Below are 13,517 nucleotides of genomic sequence, written 5' to 3'. Positions count from 1 at the left end.
TTCAGGATGTGTTGAACATTTAGGCCCAGAGCTAGAGACTGTTTGATAGCAATCATTCAGGGAGGTTTGATTTGACCGACCTACTGCTATTGACACTATTCTAGCTCTCTGTTCTGTTAACGGGGCGGAAGTATTAGTTTAGGACTACATTATTAGCTTACATCAATAACTGGGGAGTTTGTAGCCGATTCAGAGACACATGGATGTGGTGCGTGTCAGCTGTGTCATGGGATAGTTGACACGAGTCTTGGTTTGCACAATTTCAAAAACGTTAAAAGACCGAATGTCATTTATTCATCTCCATCTGACTTTCGGGGTTCACCGTATTTTTTTAAACATTTTTTTTTATATAGATGTATTTTTTTTTCAGCTGCAGAGTATTAAAACTCTCCTGTATCGTTGCTCTAAATCAGTGAACCAGAGAGCACTCTCTCACATTCGTTCTCCCTCTCCTTCAGGTCCATTTAAATTGCATCCAAAATAGATAATCCTGTTCAAGATTGATAGATAGCCCTATACTGTGTGTGTGTGTGTGTGTTTATATATACACAGTACCTGTCACGATGTGCGCAACTGGTTGAAGGTAAGTCAGGTGCAGGAGAACAGGAGCTGGGTGACACACTTTATTCATGCCCAAGGTACACAAACGGTACAATAAACAAAACACCCGGCGCAAACCAGCCTGATGCGAACCACACGTAACAAACAAACAATTCCACACACAGACATGGGGGGGGGGGGGGAAACAGAGGGTAATATACATTTTAGTCAGATGAGGGAATGTGAACCAGGTGTGCGGAAAACCAAGACAAAACAAATGGAAAATGAAAAGGTGGAGCGGCGACGGCTTAAAGACCGCCGAACGCCGCCCGAACAATGAGAGGGACCGACTTCGGCGGAAGTCGTGACCGTACCAGTGAAAGGTTTGGACACCTACTCATTCAAGGGTTTTTCTTTATTTTTTTTACTATTTTCTACATTGTAGAATAATAGTGAAGACAACAGAACTATGAAATAACACATATGGAATCATGTAGTAACCAAAAAAGTGTTAAACAAATCAGAATATAATTTATATTTGAGATCCTTCAAAGTAGCCACCCTTTGCTAATGACAGCTAATCAATCTCATGTTTGATGCTATCCAGGTTTCTCTGTCTTTTTCTCACAGTGGATTGTATTGCTGTCAGGCGGTTGACTGTAATGTCGATGATTGGCTGGAAAAGCAAGGTCAAAAGTTCAGATCTGGAACAATCTAGACCTAATAGGAGGGCCGGATCTGAGATCTGGACCAATCAGAAAGTGTCCGATCAGATCTAGACCAATCAGGGGTGTCCCTCCAAACCCCTCTCTGCTCTAAGCGGTGTCGTACTTCTGCAGGGCCTCCTCCAGCTTGCCTGTGATCTTCTGGAAGAAACCAATCTGCTCGGTTAGATACCGCTGCATCTGGGCCTTGAAGTCCCTCACCCTGACCTGGTGGAAGTGCTGGATCTCTGCCAGCGTGGCGAAGGAGATGATGTCACAGCGCTCGTTGACGCCGTCCGCCTGGGGAGCGTCCATCTTGCCTTCCTCAACGTGCTTCTGGGACTCCTTCACCTTGGTAAGTGCTCCTGGAGAAGGAGGAGAGAGGAGAGGGTCAGTACTCCTGGAGAAGGAGGAGAGAGGAGAGGGTCAGTACTCCTGGAGAGAGAGAAGAGAGGAGAGGGTCAGTGCTCCTGGAGAAGGAGGAGAGAGGAGAGGGTCAGTACTCCTGGAGAAGGAGGAGAGAGGAGAGGGTCAGTACTCCTGGAGAGAGAGAAGAGAGGAGAGGGTCAGTGCTCCTGGAGAAGGAGGAGAGAGGAGAGGGTCAGTGCTCCTGGAGAAGGAGGAGAGAGGAGAGGGTCAGTGCTCCTGGAGAAGGAGGAGAGAGGAGAGGGTCAGTGCTCCTGGAGAAGGAGGAGAAAGGAGAGGGTAAAAGAACAACAAAGTCACACTGTCAGATGAGGCAAAAAAAAAGACTAAAGTTGTATTTTCACTAATATTTCCTAAGTATGAAGTCATTAAGTAACTAAGTATTAGTGCATTACGGTGATGAGAAGCAGGTTTCAGAGATGAGATTTCGCTATTGAAAAACGGTACTGAGCTCTATTAAAGATTACATCATCAAAATGCCATTTTGTTCATCCCAAACTAAAATCACAGATCTAAACGCAACTGAATAAAACCCTTTATTTTATCATTAGTAATTACGCGCTTTGTATTTTCAAAAGTTAATTTTAAAGGTAATATTTGCATATTAGTTCATGAATGCTTGGTTCTAAAAGTATTTTTCGATGCATTTCTAAATTGAATGGGATCCTATGAGCAAATGGCATGATATGTGTATAAAGGATCGACATATGTGGGATATGGACCAAGAAACATTATTGGGGAAAATCAAACAACAGTACAGGTAAGTTTCAAAACAGATACACGTGTCAAAATGGGGGATATCTCCCTTTTATGTGCTCCCGAGAGGCGCAGTGGTCTAAGACACTGCATCCCAGTGCAGGAGGGCGTCACTGCAGTACCTGGTTCGAATCCAGGCTGTATCACATCCGGGCCGTGATTGGGAGTCCCAGAGGGCGGCGCACAATTGGCCCAGCGTCGTCCGGGTTTGGCCCGGTGTAGGCCGTCATTGTAAATAAGAATTTGTTCTTAACTGGCTTGCCTAGTTAAATAAAGGTTAAATAAATAAATAAAATAATGAGACGGTTGCTCTTTGCTGAAACACAAACTCCAGATTGTATTTAAGTATATTAAAAAAGGGGTATTATTATAAACCTATATTTCTTGACAACTTAATTAAATAGCTGATGTTTTACATAACATCTATACATTTTATGTAAAACAAACGAATTCTAATATATAGTCACAATGGGTGTGCTGGTAACTTTTTATTATTTAATAGGACCACTGCTTTTCCTATACAATAGGTGGATACAGTGGTCCTATTAAATAATAAAAAGTTACCAGCACACCCATTGTGACTATATATTAGAATTAGTTCATGATCATTGCCAAAATGAAGGATCTTATAAGAGAAACGGACCTAAAAATGATGAGAAACGTGTATTTCGGTAATGCGAGGCCATTAGCCTTACAGTTGAAGTCGGAAGTTTAAATCAACTTTTGCTAAAATACATTTAAAAAACTCAGTTTTTCCACAATTCCTGACATTTAATCCTAGTAAAAATTCCCTGTCTTGGGCCAGTTAGAATCACCACTTTATTTTAAGGATGTGAAATGTCAGAATAATAGTAGAGAGAATTATTTATTTCAGCTTTAATTTCTTTCATCACATTCCCAGTGGGTCAGAAGTTTACATACACTCAATTAGTATGTGGTAGCATTGCCTTTAAAATTGTTTAACTTTGGTCAAACGTTTCGGGTAGCCTTCCACAAGCTTCCCACAATAAATTGGGTGAATTTTGGCCCATTCCTCCTGACAGAGCTGGTGTAACTGAGTCAGGTTTGTAGGCCTCCTTGCTCGCACACACTTTTTCAGTTCTGCCCACAGATTTTCTATAGGATTGAGGTCAGGGCTTTGTGATGGCCACTACCTTGACTTTGTTGTCCTTAAGCCATTTTGCCACAACTTTGTAAGTATGCTTGGGGTCATTGTCCATTTGGAAGACCCATTTGTGACCAAGCTTTAACTTCCTGACTGATGTCTTGAGATGTTGCTTCAATATATCGACATAATTTTCCTGCCTCATGATGCCATCTATTTTGTGAAGTGCACCAGTCCGTCCTGCAGCAAAGCACCTCCACAACATGATGCTGCCACCCCCGTGCTTCACGGTTGGGATGGTGTTCTTCGGCTTGCAAGCATCCCCCTTTTTCCTCCAAACATAATGATGGTCATTATGGCCAAACAGTTACATTTTTGTTTCATCAGACCAGAGAATATTTCTCCAAAAAGTACGATCTTTGTCCCCATGTTCAGTTGCAAACCGTAGTCTGGCTTTTTTATGGTGGTTTTGGAGCAGTGGCTTCTTCCTTACTGAGTGGCCTTTCAGGTTATGTCGATATAGGACTCGTTTTACTGTGGATATAGATACTTTGTACCTGTTTCCTCCAGCATCTTCACAAGGTCCTTTGCTGTTGTTCTGCGATTTATTTGTACTTTTCGCAACAAAGTCCGTTCATCTCTAGGAGACAGAACGCATCTCCTTCCTGAGCAGTATGACGGCTGCGTGGTCCCATGGTGTTTATACGTGCATACTATTGTTTGTACAGATGAACGTGGTACCTACAGGCGTTTGGAAATTGCTCCCAAGGATGAACCAGACTTGTGGAGGTATACAATTGTTTTTCTGAGGTCTTGGCTGATTTCTTTTGATTTTCCCATCATATCAAGCAAAGAGGCACTGAGTTTGATGGTAGGCCTTGAAATACATCCACAGGTACACCTCCAAGTGACTAAAATTATGTCGATTAGCCTATCAGAAGCTTCTAAAGCCATGACATCATTTCATGGAATTATCCAAGCTGTTTAAAGGCACAGTCAACTTAGTGTATGTAAACTTCTGACCCACTGGAATTGTGATACAAGTGAATTAATCTGCCTGTAAACAATTGTTGTAAAAATGACTTGTGTCATGCACAAAGTAGATGTCCTAACCAACTTGCCAAAACTATAGTTTGATTAACAAGAAGTGTGTGTATGTGTATGTAAACTTCCGACTTCAACTGTATATTTCCCTCACTAACTTTAAGCATCAGCTGTCAGAGCAGCTTAGCGATCACTGCACCTGTACATAGCCCATCTGTAAATAGCCCACCCAACTACCTCATCCCCATATAGTTGTTTATTTTTTTTGCTCCTTTATACCCCATTATCTCTACTTGCACATTCATCTTCTGCACATCTATCACTCCAGTGTTTAATTGCTAAATTGTAATTATTTCATCACTATGGCCTATTTATTGCCTTACCTCCCTAATCTTACTACATTTGCGCACCTTGTTTAAAGACATTTCTATTGTGTGCTTTGCTTTCTTTTTTTCCCCCCTCTTTTTTTGTTGTTGTCGTAGATGTAAATGAGAACTTATTTTCAACTGGCCTACCTGGTTAAATAAAGGTTAAATTAAATAAAAAATAAAAAGCCTTCATGACTCAGCAAACAATTGACCACATCACTAAACCCCATTCATGCCTCCGTGTTGGTTCTCTAAATTTCTCCCAATTTTAGCTTTTTTGTTGTTGTCATTTTGGTAATGAGAAGTTGAAGTGTCTTAAAGGGGATGTTTGAAAATAAGATCCTCATTCATAATAAAAGTCAAGAAATTAAATGAACTAAGGACTAAATCCTCTAGATCATGGGTGTCAAACTCTGGCCCGCGGGCCAAATTTGGCCCGTGGGGTAATTATATTTGGCCCGCGAGACAATACCAAATTACTACTAGAGCTGGCCCGCCGGTATTATACAGCGCATTCACCGCTAATACTACGAATCCCATAATGCTCTGCTGTTGTTTTCGCGCGCCAATCAGGACAGGACCCAGAAACGCCCTCTCCTCTGTGACAGTAGTCATAGCAACATAGACGCTACAACTGTCAGCGCGCTATCCCTTCCCAAAAATGGCGAAAAGAAAGGCAGAAAACAGGAGCTTTCTGGACAAGTGGGAGGCAGAATGTCTGTTTACATATGTAAAAGACAAACCTGTTTGTCTTGTTTGTGGAGTCAACGTGGCTGTAAGTAAGGAGTACAACATTAGACGACACTATGAAACGAAACACCATGACAAATACAAGGACCTGGACATGACTCAAAGGAGCCAGGAAGTAGAGGAGATGAAAAGAAGTTTGGTTTCACAACAGAATATGTTCAAAAAAGCCACATCACAAAGTGAGGCTGCTGTAAAGGCTAGTTATATAGTGGCAGCAGAGATCGCAAAATCAGCCCGGCCCTTTAATGAGGGAGAGTTCGTGAAAAAGTGCATGATGAAAGTTTGTGACCTCGTATGCCCAGAGAAAAAGCAAGCATTTTCAAACGTGAGCCTGAGCAGGAACACAGTAGCTGATCGCACATGTGATCTTGCCACCAATCTGTATGACCAGCTGATGGAAAAGGGAAAAGATTTCGTTGCGTTCTCCCTCGCTGTGGATGAGAGCTGCGACGCATCTGGAAAAAGTTTATTTTGGTATTTAAATCAGAAGGCTGCAAATAGAAAAGAGGCATACGATTTTTATTTACATTTTATTTATTTAATAAATGAATGCCATTGATGTGTTTTTTCATTTGAAATTCGATTTTGCATGTCTCCACTATTAAATTATATATTGTATGGTAATAAGCGATTCTTGTTCCATATTCAATGTTAAGGTTCATTTGTTCAATGTTGGCCCGCGACTTTGTTCAGGTTTTACATTTTGGCCCACTGGGTATTTGAGTTTGACACCCCTGCTCTAGATGATGCATTGTGGGAGAATAAATCCGTATTTTAAAAAAATTATTGGAGTTTACAGCAACTCTAAAAAGTGTTACGTAACGAGAAATATGTCCACAGACACTCATCACGTAATAATTATTATAGTTTAATGTAATGTAAACTTAAAGTAGTATAACATTTGTATGATTTATGGACAAACTACAGCAACATATCTAGTGTTATTTTCAAATAAATTAGGTTTCTCTAAAGTAAAAATTTATAAAATTACCCGAGAATTTAATCCAGACACATTTCGATAATGAGAATTATTGGTGTGAAAATTGTCCAAATTCTGGCATAAAAAAAAAAAAAAAAGTATTTAAAATAAGACACAAACTAGGCATCTTAGTCTTCAGAATGATAGTTATCATACCCATCATGGTTATCTAACTCAATTTGCTACTGACATGGTTAAAAACTGGTTTCATGAGAAGCATCCGAATCTTGTTTTTTTTGCTGCCTAAAAGAAATGAGGGATTTCGGTAACATAACTTTTCAGTCAGAGTGGCTGTAACAAAATGGCTGTAATTAGGAAGCAGCTTCAGCACCACAGACACAAAACACACGGTTGCTGCTGCCTGTGCTCTCACTCACTCAGCTGCAAGTTAGCAGACATTCAGCTTAAAGAGGGACGGAGGGAGGGAGAGACAGAGAGCATCACCCAGATTCAGCTGAAATGAGAGACGGAGGGAGGGAGAGAGTGTGAGAGAGAGTGTGAGAGAGAGAGAAATAGAAAGAGAGAGAGAGAGAGAGAGAGAGAGAGAGAGAGAGAGAGAGAGAGAGAGAGAAAGAGAGAGAGAGAGAGAGAGAAAGAGAGAGAGAGAGAGAGTGCGAGAGAGAAGAGAGGCTGCACCAGTCACATGCTGTCATTTCTATTTACAGCGTGGCAATTCCGAGCCCGGACAAAATTAATCGTAGAACATTCTGGCTCAGTCCAGCCCGTCGGGTTCAGGCAGAAAAGAACAACTATAGTGTGAGTGCAGGTCACGGGTGATAGACTGACTGGCTTTCCTGGCAAACCCTGTGGCATTTTCCGTTGTTTCCTGGCTTTATACAGTGTCTGATAGGTCATGTACCACAGTGACTGCAAACACACACACACAAGCACTAACAGTTGTGGAAAAACACACAACGCATCTGTGAAACCACATGCTGCCTCCCATGTGACTTGAGCAGTCAAATGAAACGTGTGTGTGTCTGTGTGTGTATATGTCTTTGTGTAAGGGAGGGTGTGTGGTGTGGGTTAATATCTCAATGAAAACATTTCCTATTTCTCATGCAAACTAAGTCCCCTCCCTCTCCCTGTAATAAAGAGCAGCCTACAGGCTTTCATCTCTGTAACTGAATTTACAAGCTGCGCCGCATCAGTCAGGAACGATCGATCAATCAATCAGATAATAGTGATCATTCGATGATTGACAACCCAGACGATGCAAATAGTAATTTGATCACTTGGATTAATCGAATAACTGTGAACAAAAAGAAACAGTGTGACGGCCTAGTCCTGATAGACTTGGTGTGTGGCGGCCTAGTCCTGATAGACTTGGTGTGTGACGGCCTAGTCCTGATAGACGTGGTGTGTGACGGCCTAGTCCTGATAGACGTGGCGTGTGACGGCCTAGTCCTGATAGACGTGGCGTGTGACGGCCTAGTCCTGATAGACGTGGCGTGTGACGGCCTAGTCCTGATAGACGTGGCGTGTGACGGCCTAGTCCTGATAGACGTGGCGTGTGACGGCCTAGTCCTGATAGACTCGGCGTGTGACGGCCTAGTCCTGATAGACTCGGTGTGTGACGGCCTAGTCCTGATAGACTCGGTGTGTGACGGCCTAGTCCTGATAGACTCGGTGTGTGACGGCCTAGTCCTGATAGACGTGGCGTGTGGCGGCCTAGTCCTGATAGACGTGGCGTGTGGCGGCCTAGTCCTGAACGACTCGGCGTGTGGCGGCCTAGTCCTGATAGACGTGGCGTGTGGCGGCCTAGTCCTGATAGACTCGGTGTGTGGCGGCCTAGTCCTGATAGACTCGGCGTGTGGCGGCCTAGTCCTGATAGACTCGGTGTGTGGCGGCCTAGTCCTGATAGACTTGGCGTGTGGCGGCCTAGTCCTGATAGACTTGGTGTGTGGCGGCCTAGTCCTGATAGACTTGGCGTGTGGCGGCCTAGTCCTGATAGACGTGGCGTGTGACGGCCTATTCTTATAGGCAGCCTCAACAGCCTTGGTTTCTCAAATGACTGCCTCGCCTGGTTCACCAACTACTTCTCAGACAGAGTTCAGTGTGTCAAATCGGAGGGCCTGTTGTCCGGACCTGTGGCAGTCTCTATGGGGGTGCCACAGGGTTCAATTCTCGGGCCGTCTCTTTTCTCTGTATACATCAATGATGTCGCTCTTGCTGCTGGTGATTCTCTGATCCACTTCTACACAGACGACATCATTCTGTATACTTCTGGCCCTTCTTTGGACATTGTGTTAACTAACCTCAAAACGAGCTTCAATGCCATACAACACTCCTTCCGTGGCCTCCAACTGCTCTTAAATGCAAGTAAAACTAAATGCATGCTCTTCAACCGATCACTGCCCACACCTGCCCGCCCGTCCAGCATCACTACTCTGTACGGTTCTGACTTAGAATATGTGCACAACTACAAATACCTAGGTGTCTGGTTAGACTGTAAACTCTCCTCCAGACTCACATCAAACATCTCCAATCCAAAGTTAAATCTAGAATCGGCTTCCTATTTCGCAACAAAGCATCCTTCACTCATGCTGCCAAACATACCCTCGTAAAACTGACCGTCCTACCGATCCTTGACTTCGGTGATGTCATTTACAAAATAGCCTCCAACACTCTACTCAACAAATTGGATGCAGTCTATCACAGTGCCATCCGTTTTGTCACCAAAGCCCCATATACTATCCACCACTGCGACCTGTACACTCTCGTTGGCTGGCCCTCGCTTCATACTCGTCGCCAAACCCACTGGCTCCAGGTCATCTACAAGACCCTGCTAGGTAAAGTCACCCCTTATCTCAGCTCGCTGGTCACCATAGCAGCACCCACCTGTAGCACGCGCTCCAGCAGGTATATCTCACTGGTCACCCCCAAAGCCAACTCCTCATTTGGCCGCCTCTCCTTCCAGTTCTCTGCTGCCAATGACTGGAACGAACTACAAAAATCACTGAAGCCGGAGACTCATATCTCCCTCACTAGCTTTAAGCACCAGCTGTCAGAGCAGCTCACAGATCACTGCACCTGTAAACAGCCCATCCAACTACCTCATCCCCATACTGTATTTATTTATTTTTGCTCCTTTGCACCCCAGTATCTCTACTTGCACATTCATCTCCTGCACATCACTCCAGTGTTAATTTGCTAAATTGTAATTATTTCGCCACCATGGCCTATTTATTGCCTTACCTCCCTTATCCTACCTCATTTGCACACACTGTATATAGATTTTTCTATTGTGTTATTGACTGTATGTTTGTTAATTCCATGTGTAACTGTGTTGTTTGTGTCTCACTGCTTTGCTTTATCTTGGCCAGGTCGCAGTTGTAAATGAGAACTTGTTCTCAACTAGCCTACCTGGTTAAATAAAGGTGAAATAAAAATAATATGTAACTTTCTGTACGTGGATGATATCAGGGTAGTATGAGGACATTACCTCTCTGTACCGTGGATGATATCAGGGTAGTATGAGGACATTACCTTTCTGTACCGTGGATGATATCAGGGTAGTATGAGGACATTACCTTTCTGTACGTGGATGATATCAGGGTAGTATGAGGACATTACCTTTCTGTACCGTGGATGATATCAGGGTAGTATGAGGACATTACCTTTCTGTACCGTGGATGATATCAGGGTAGTATGAGGACATTACCTTTCTGTACGTGGATGACATCAGGGTAGTATGAGGACATTACCTTTCTGTACGTGGATGATATCAGGGTAGTATGAGGACATTACCTTTCTGTACCGTGGATGATATCAGGGTAGTATGAGGACATTACCTTTCTGTACGTGGATGATATCAGGGTAGTATGAGGACATTACCTTTCTGTACGTGGATGATATCAGGGTAGTATGAGGACATTACCTTTCTGTACCGTGGATGATATCAGGGTAGTATGAGGACATTACCTTTCTGTACGTGGATGATATCAGGGTAGTATGAGGACATTACCTTTCTGTACGTGGATGATATCAGGGTAGTATGAGGACATTACCTTTCTGTACGTGGATGATATCAGGGTAGTATGAGGACATTACCTTTCTGTACGTGGATGATGTCAGGGTAGTTGGCCAGATGTCCCTGGTACAGCTGTAACAAATCCATTAAAGGGTCCACATCATGTCTTGGCTGCTCTGCAAAGTAGTCTCCAATAGCATCGTATGCTTCTCCTGTATACGCTATGGCCTGGTTCAACCCTACCGAGTATGCCTGCTGGTCCAGCTCAAACACCTGCCCCAGGACTTTAAACGCCTGGCCCACTTTCTGGTACTCCTTCTTAAACCCTGTGATCTGTTTCCGGGCGAATTCGTTGGTGGTGGCATTGACTTGGACCACGCTGTCGTCCATTTTCTTAGTGAACGCTTTGAAGCCGTCGATCTTGGACTCGACTTCGACCAGGTCCAGGGGGGGTCCGGAGGGGGTGGAGATAGTGAGGAAGAAGTTGGCCCCCACCATCTCGTCCTTCTCTGCCTTCCTCTTCCCCTGTTTCCATGACTTCTGGTCCATGCTGTTGAATAGAACACAATAAAGGTTAGAGCCCCTACAGGACCGCCCGGTAGAGTCAGTAGAGCCCCTACAGGACCGCCCGGTAGAGCCAGTAGAGCCCCTAAAGGACCGCCCGGTAGAGTCAGTAGAGCCCTTACAGGACCGCCCGGTAGAGTCAGTAGAGCCCCTACAGGACCGCCCGGTAGAGTCAGTAGAGCCCCTAAAGGACCGCCCGGTAGAGCCAGTAGAGCACCTTCAGGACCGCCCGGTAGAGTCAGTAGAGCCCCTTCAGGACCGCCCGGTAGAGTCAGTAGAGCCCCTACAGGACCGCCCGGTAGAGTCAGTAGAGCCCCTACAGGACCGCCCGGTAGAGTCAGTAGAGCCCCTAAAGGACCGCCCGGTAGAGCCAGTAGAGCCCCTACAGGACCGCCCAGTAGAGTCAGTAGAGCCCCTAAGGACCGCCCGGTAGAGTCAGTAGAGCCCCTTCAGGACCGCCCGGTAGAGTCAGTAGAGCCCTTCCTGGACCGCCCGGTAGAGTCAGTAGAGCACCTTCAGGACCGCCCGGTAGAGTCAGTAGAGCCCTTACAGGACCGCCCGGTAGAGCCAGTAGAGCCCCTTCAGGACCGCCCGGTAGAGTCAGTAGAGCCCCTAAAGGACCGCCCGGTAGAGTCAGTAGAGCCCCTTCAGGACCTCCCGGTAGAGTCAGTAGAGCCCCTTCAGGACCGCCCGGTAGAGTCAGTAGAGCCCCTACAGGACCGCCCGGTAGAGTCAGTAGAGCCCCTACAGGACCGCCCGGTAGAGTCAGTAGAGCCCCTAAAGGACCGCCCGGTAGAGTCAGTAGAGCCCCTAAAGGACCGCCCGGTAGAGTCAGTAGAGCCCCTTCAGGACCGCCCGGTAGAGTCAGTAGAGCCCCTACAGGACCGCCCGGTAGAGTCAGTAGAGCCCCTAAAGGACCGCCCGGTAGAGTCAGTAGAGCCCCTAAAGGACCGCCCGGTAGAGTCAGTAGAGCCCCTAAAGGACCGCCCGGTAGAGTCAGTAGAGCCCCTACAGGACCGCCCGGTAGAGTCAGTAGAGCCCCTACAGGACCGCCCGGTAGAGTCAGTAGAGCCCCTACAGGACCGCCCGGTAGAGTCAGTAGAGCCCTTACAGGACCGCCCGGTAGAGTCAGTAGAGCCCCTACAGGACCGCCCGGTAGAGTCAGTAGAGCCCCTTCAGGACCGCCCGGTAGAGTCAGTAGAGCCCTTACAGGACCGCCCGGTAGAGCCAGTAGAGCCCCTTCAGGACCGCCCGGTAGAGTCAGTAGAGCCCTTACAGGACCGCCCGGTAGAGTCAGTAGAGCCCCTAAAGGACCGCCCGGTAGAGTCAGTAGAGCCCTTACAGGACCGCCCGGTAGAGTCAGTAGAGCCCTTACAGGACCGCCCGGTAGAGTCAGTAGAGCCCTTACAGGACCGCCCGGTAGAGCCAGTAGAGCCGGTAGAGCCCTTACAGGACCCTGATATCATCCAAGTACAGAAAGTTAATGTCATGTTGGATCTGATATCTCTGGTGATATGTTGGTGTCTCATTCATTATGCTGGTGAAGACAGTAGTGTCTGGAGCCATGTTGGATCTAATATCTCTGGTGATATGTTGGTGTCTCATTCATTATGCTGGTGAAGACAGTAGTGTCTGGAGCCATGTTGGATCTAATATCTCTGGTGATATGTTGGTGTCTCATTCATTATGCTGGTGAAGACAGTAGTGTCTGGAGCCATGTTGGATCTAATATCTCTGGTGATATGTTGGTGTCTCATTCATTATGCTGGTGAAGACAGTAGTGTCTGGAGCCATGTTGGATCTAATATCTCTGGTGATATGTTGGTGTCTCATTCATTATGCTGGTGAAGACAGTAGTGTCTGGAGCCATGTTGGATCTAATATCTCTGGTGAACTGATGATCTGTTGTTGTCTGATTTACAGCAGTGTCTCATTAGATTTAACACAGAATGTATCAAGGTAATGAGTTCATGTTTTTGTGCATCGGATTGGACACCAAGGCTACTGTGTTGTTATCTGATTGGACACCAAGGCTACTGTGTTGCTGTCTGATTGGACACCAAGGCTACTGTGTTGCTGTCTGATTGGACACCAAGGCTACTGTGTTGTTATCTGATTGGACACCAAGGCTACTGTGTTGCTGTCTGATTGGACACCAATGCTACTGTGTTGCTGTCTGATTGGACACCAATGCTACTGTGTTGCTGTCTGATTGGACACCAAGGCTACTGTGTTGCTGTCTGATTGGACACCAGGGCTACTGTGTTGTTGTCTGATTGGACACCAAGGCTACTGTGTTGCTGTCTGA

The 13,517-nt window shown here is 45.6% G+C and overlaps 1 protein-coding gene across 2 annotated transcripts in view; it reads right to left on the bottom strand.

The window, feature by feature from the left end:
• Positions 1-610: 610 nt before the first annotated feature.
• The window catches only part of LOC139577345 (sorting nexin-18-like), a 23,407-nt gene continuing 10,500 nt past the window's right edge, over positions 611-13,517 (bottom strand). Inside the window, exons 2-3 of one of the 2 annotated variants that reach the window (XM_071404396.1) lie at positions 10,726-11,195; positions 611-1,609 (exon numbers count right to left, since the gene is read on the bottom strand). In XM_071404396.1, coding sequence (XP_071260497.1) covers positions 1,356-1,609; positions 10,726-11,195 — 724 coding nt within the window. In that variant the 3' untranslated portion in view covers positions 611-1,355. The other variant, XM_071404397.1, reaches the window with a different exon arrangement.

Source organism: Salvelinus alpinus, chromosome 5, assembly GCF_045679555.1.
Source record: "Salvelinus alpinus chromosome 5, SLU_Salpinus.1, whole genome shotgun sequence".
In the NCBI taxonomy this organism is placed as follows: domain Eukaryota; kingdom Metazoa; phylum Chordata; class Actinopteri; order Salmoniformes; family Salmonidae; genus Salvelinus; species Salvelinus alpinus.
The sequence above is the reverse complement of the archived record's forward strand: the minus strand, read 5'-3'. Positions and strand labels throughout refer to the sequence as shown.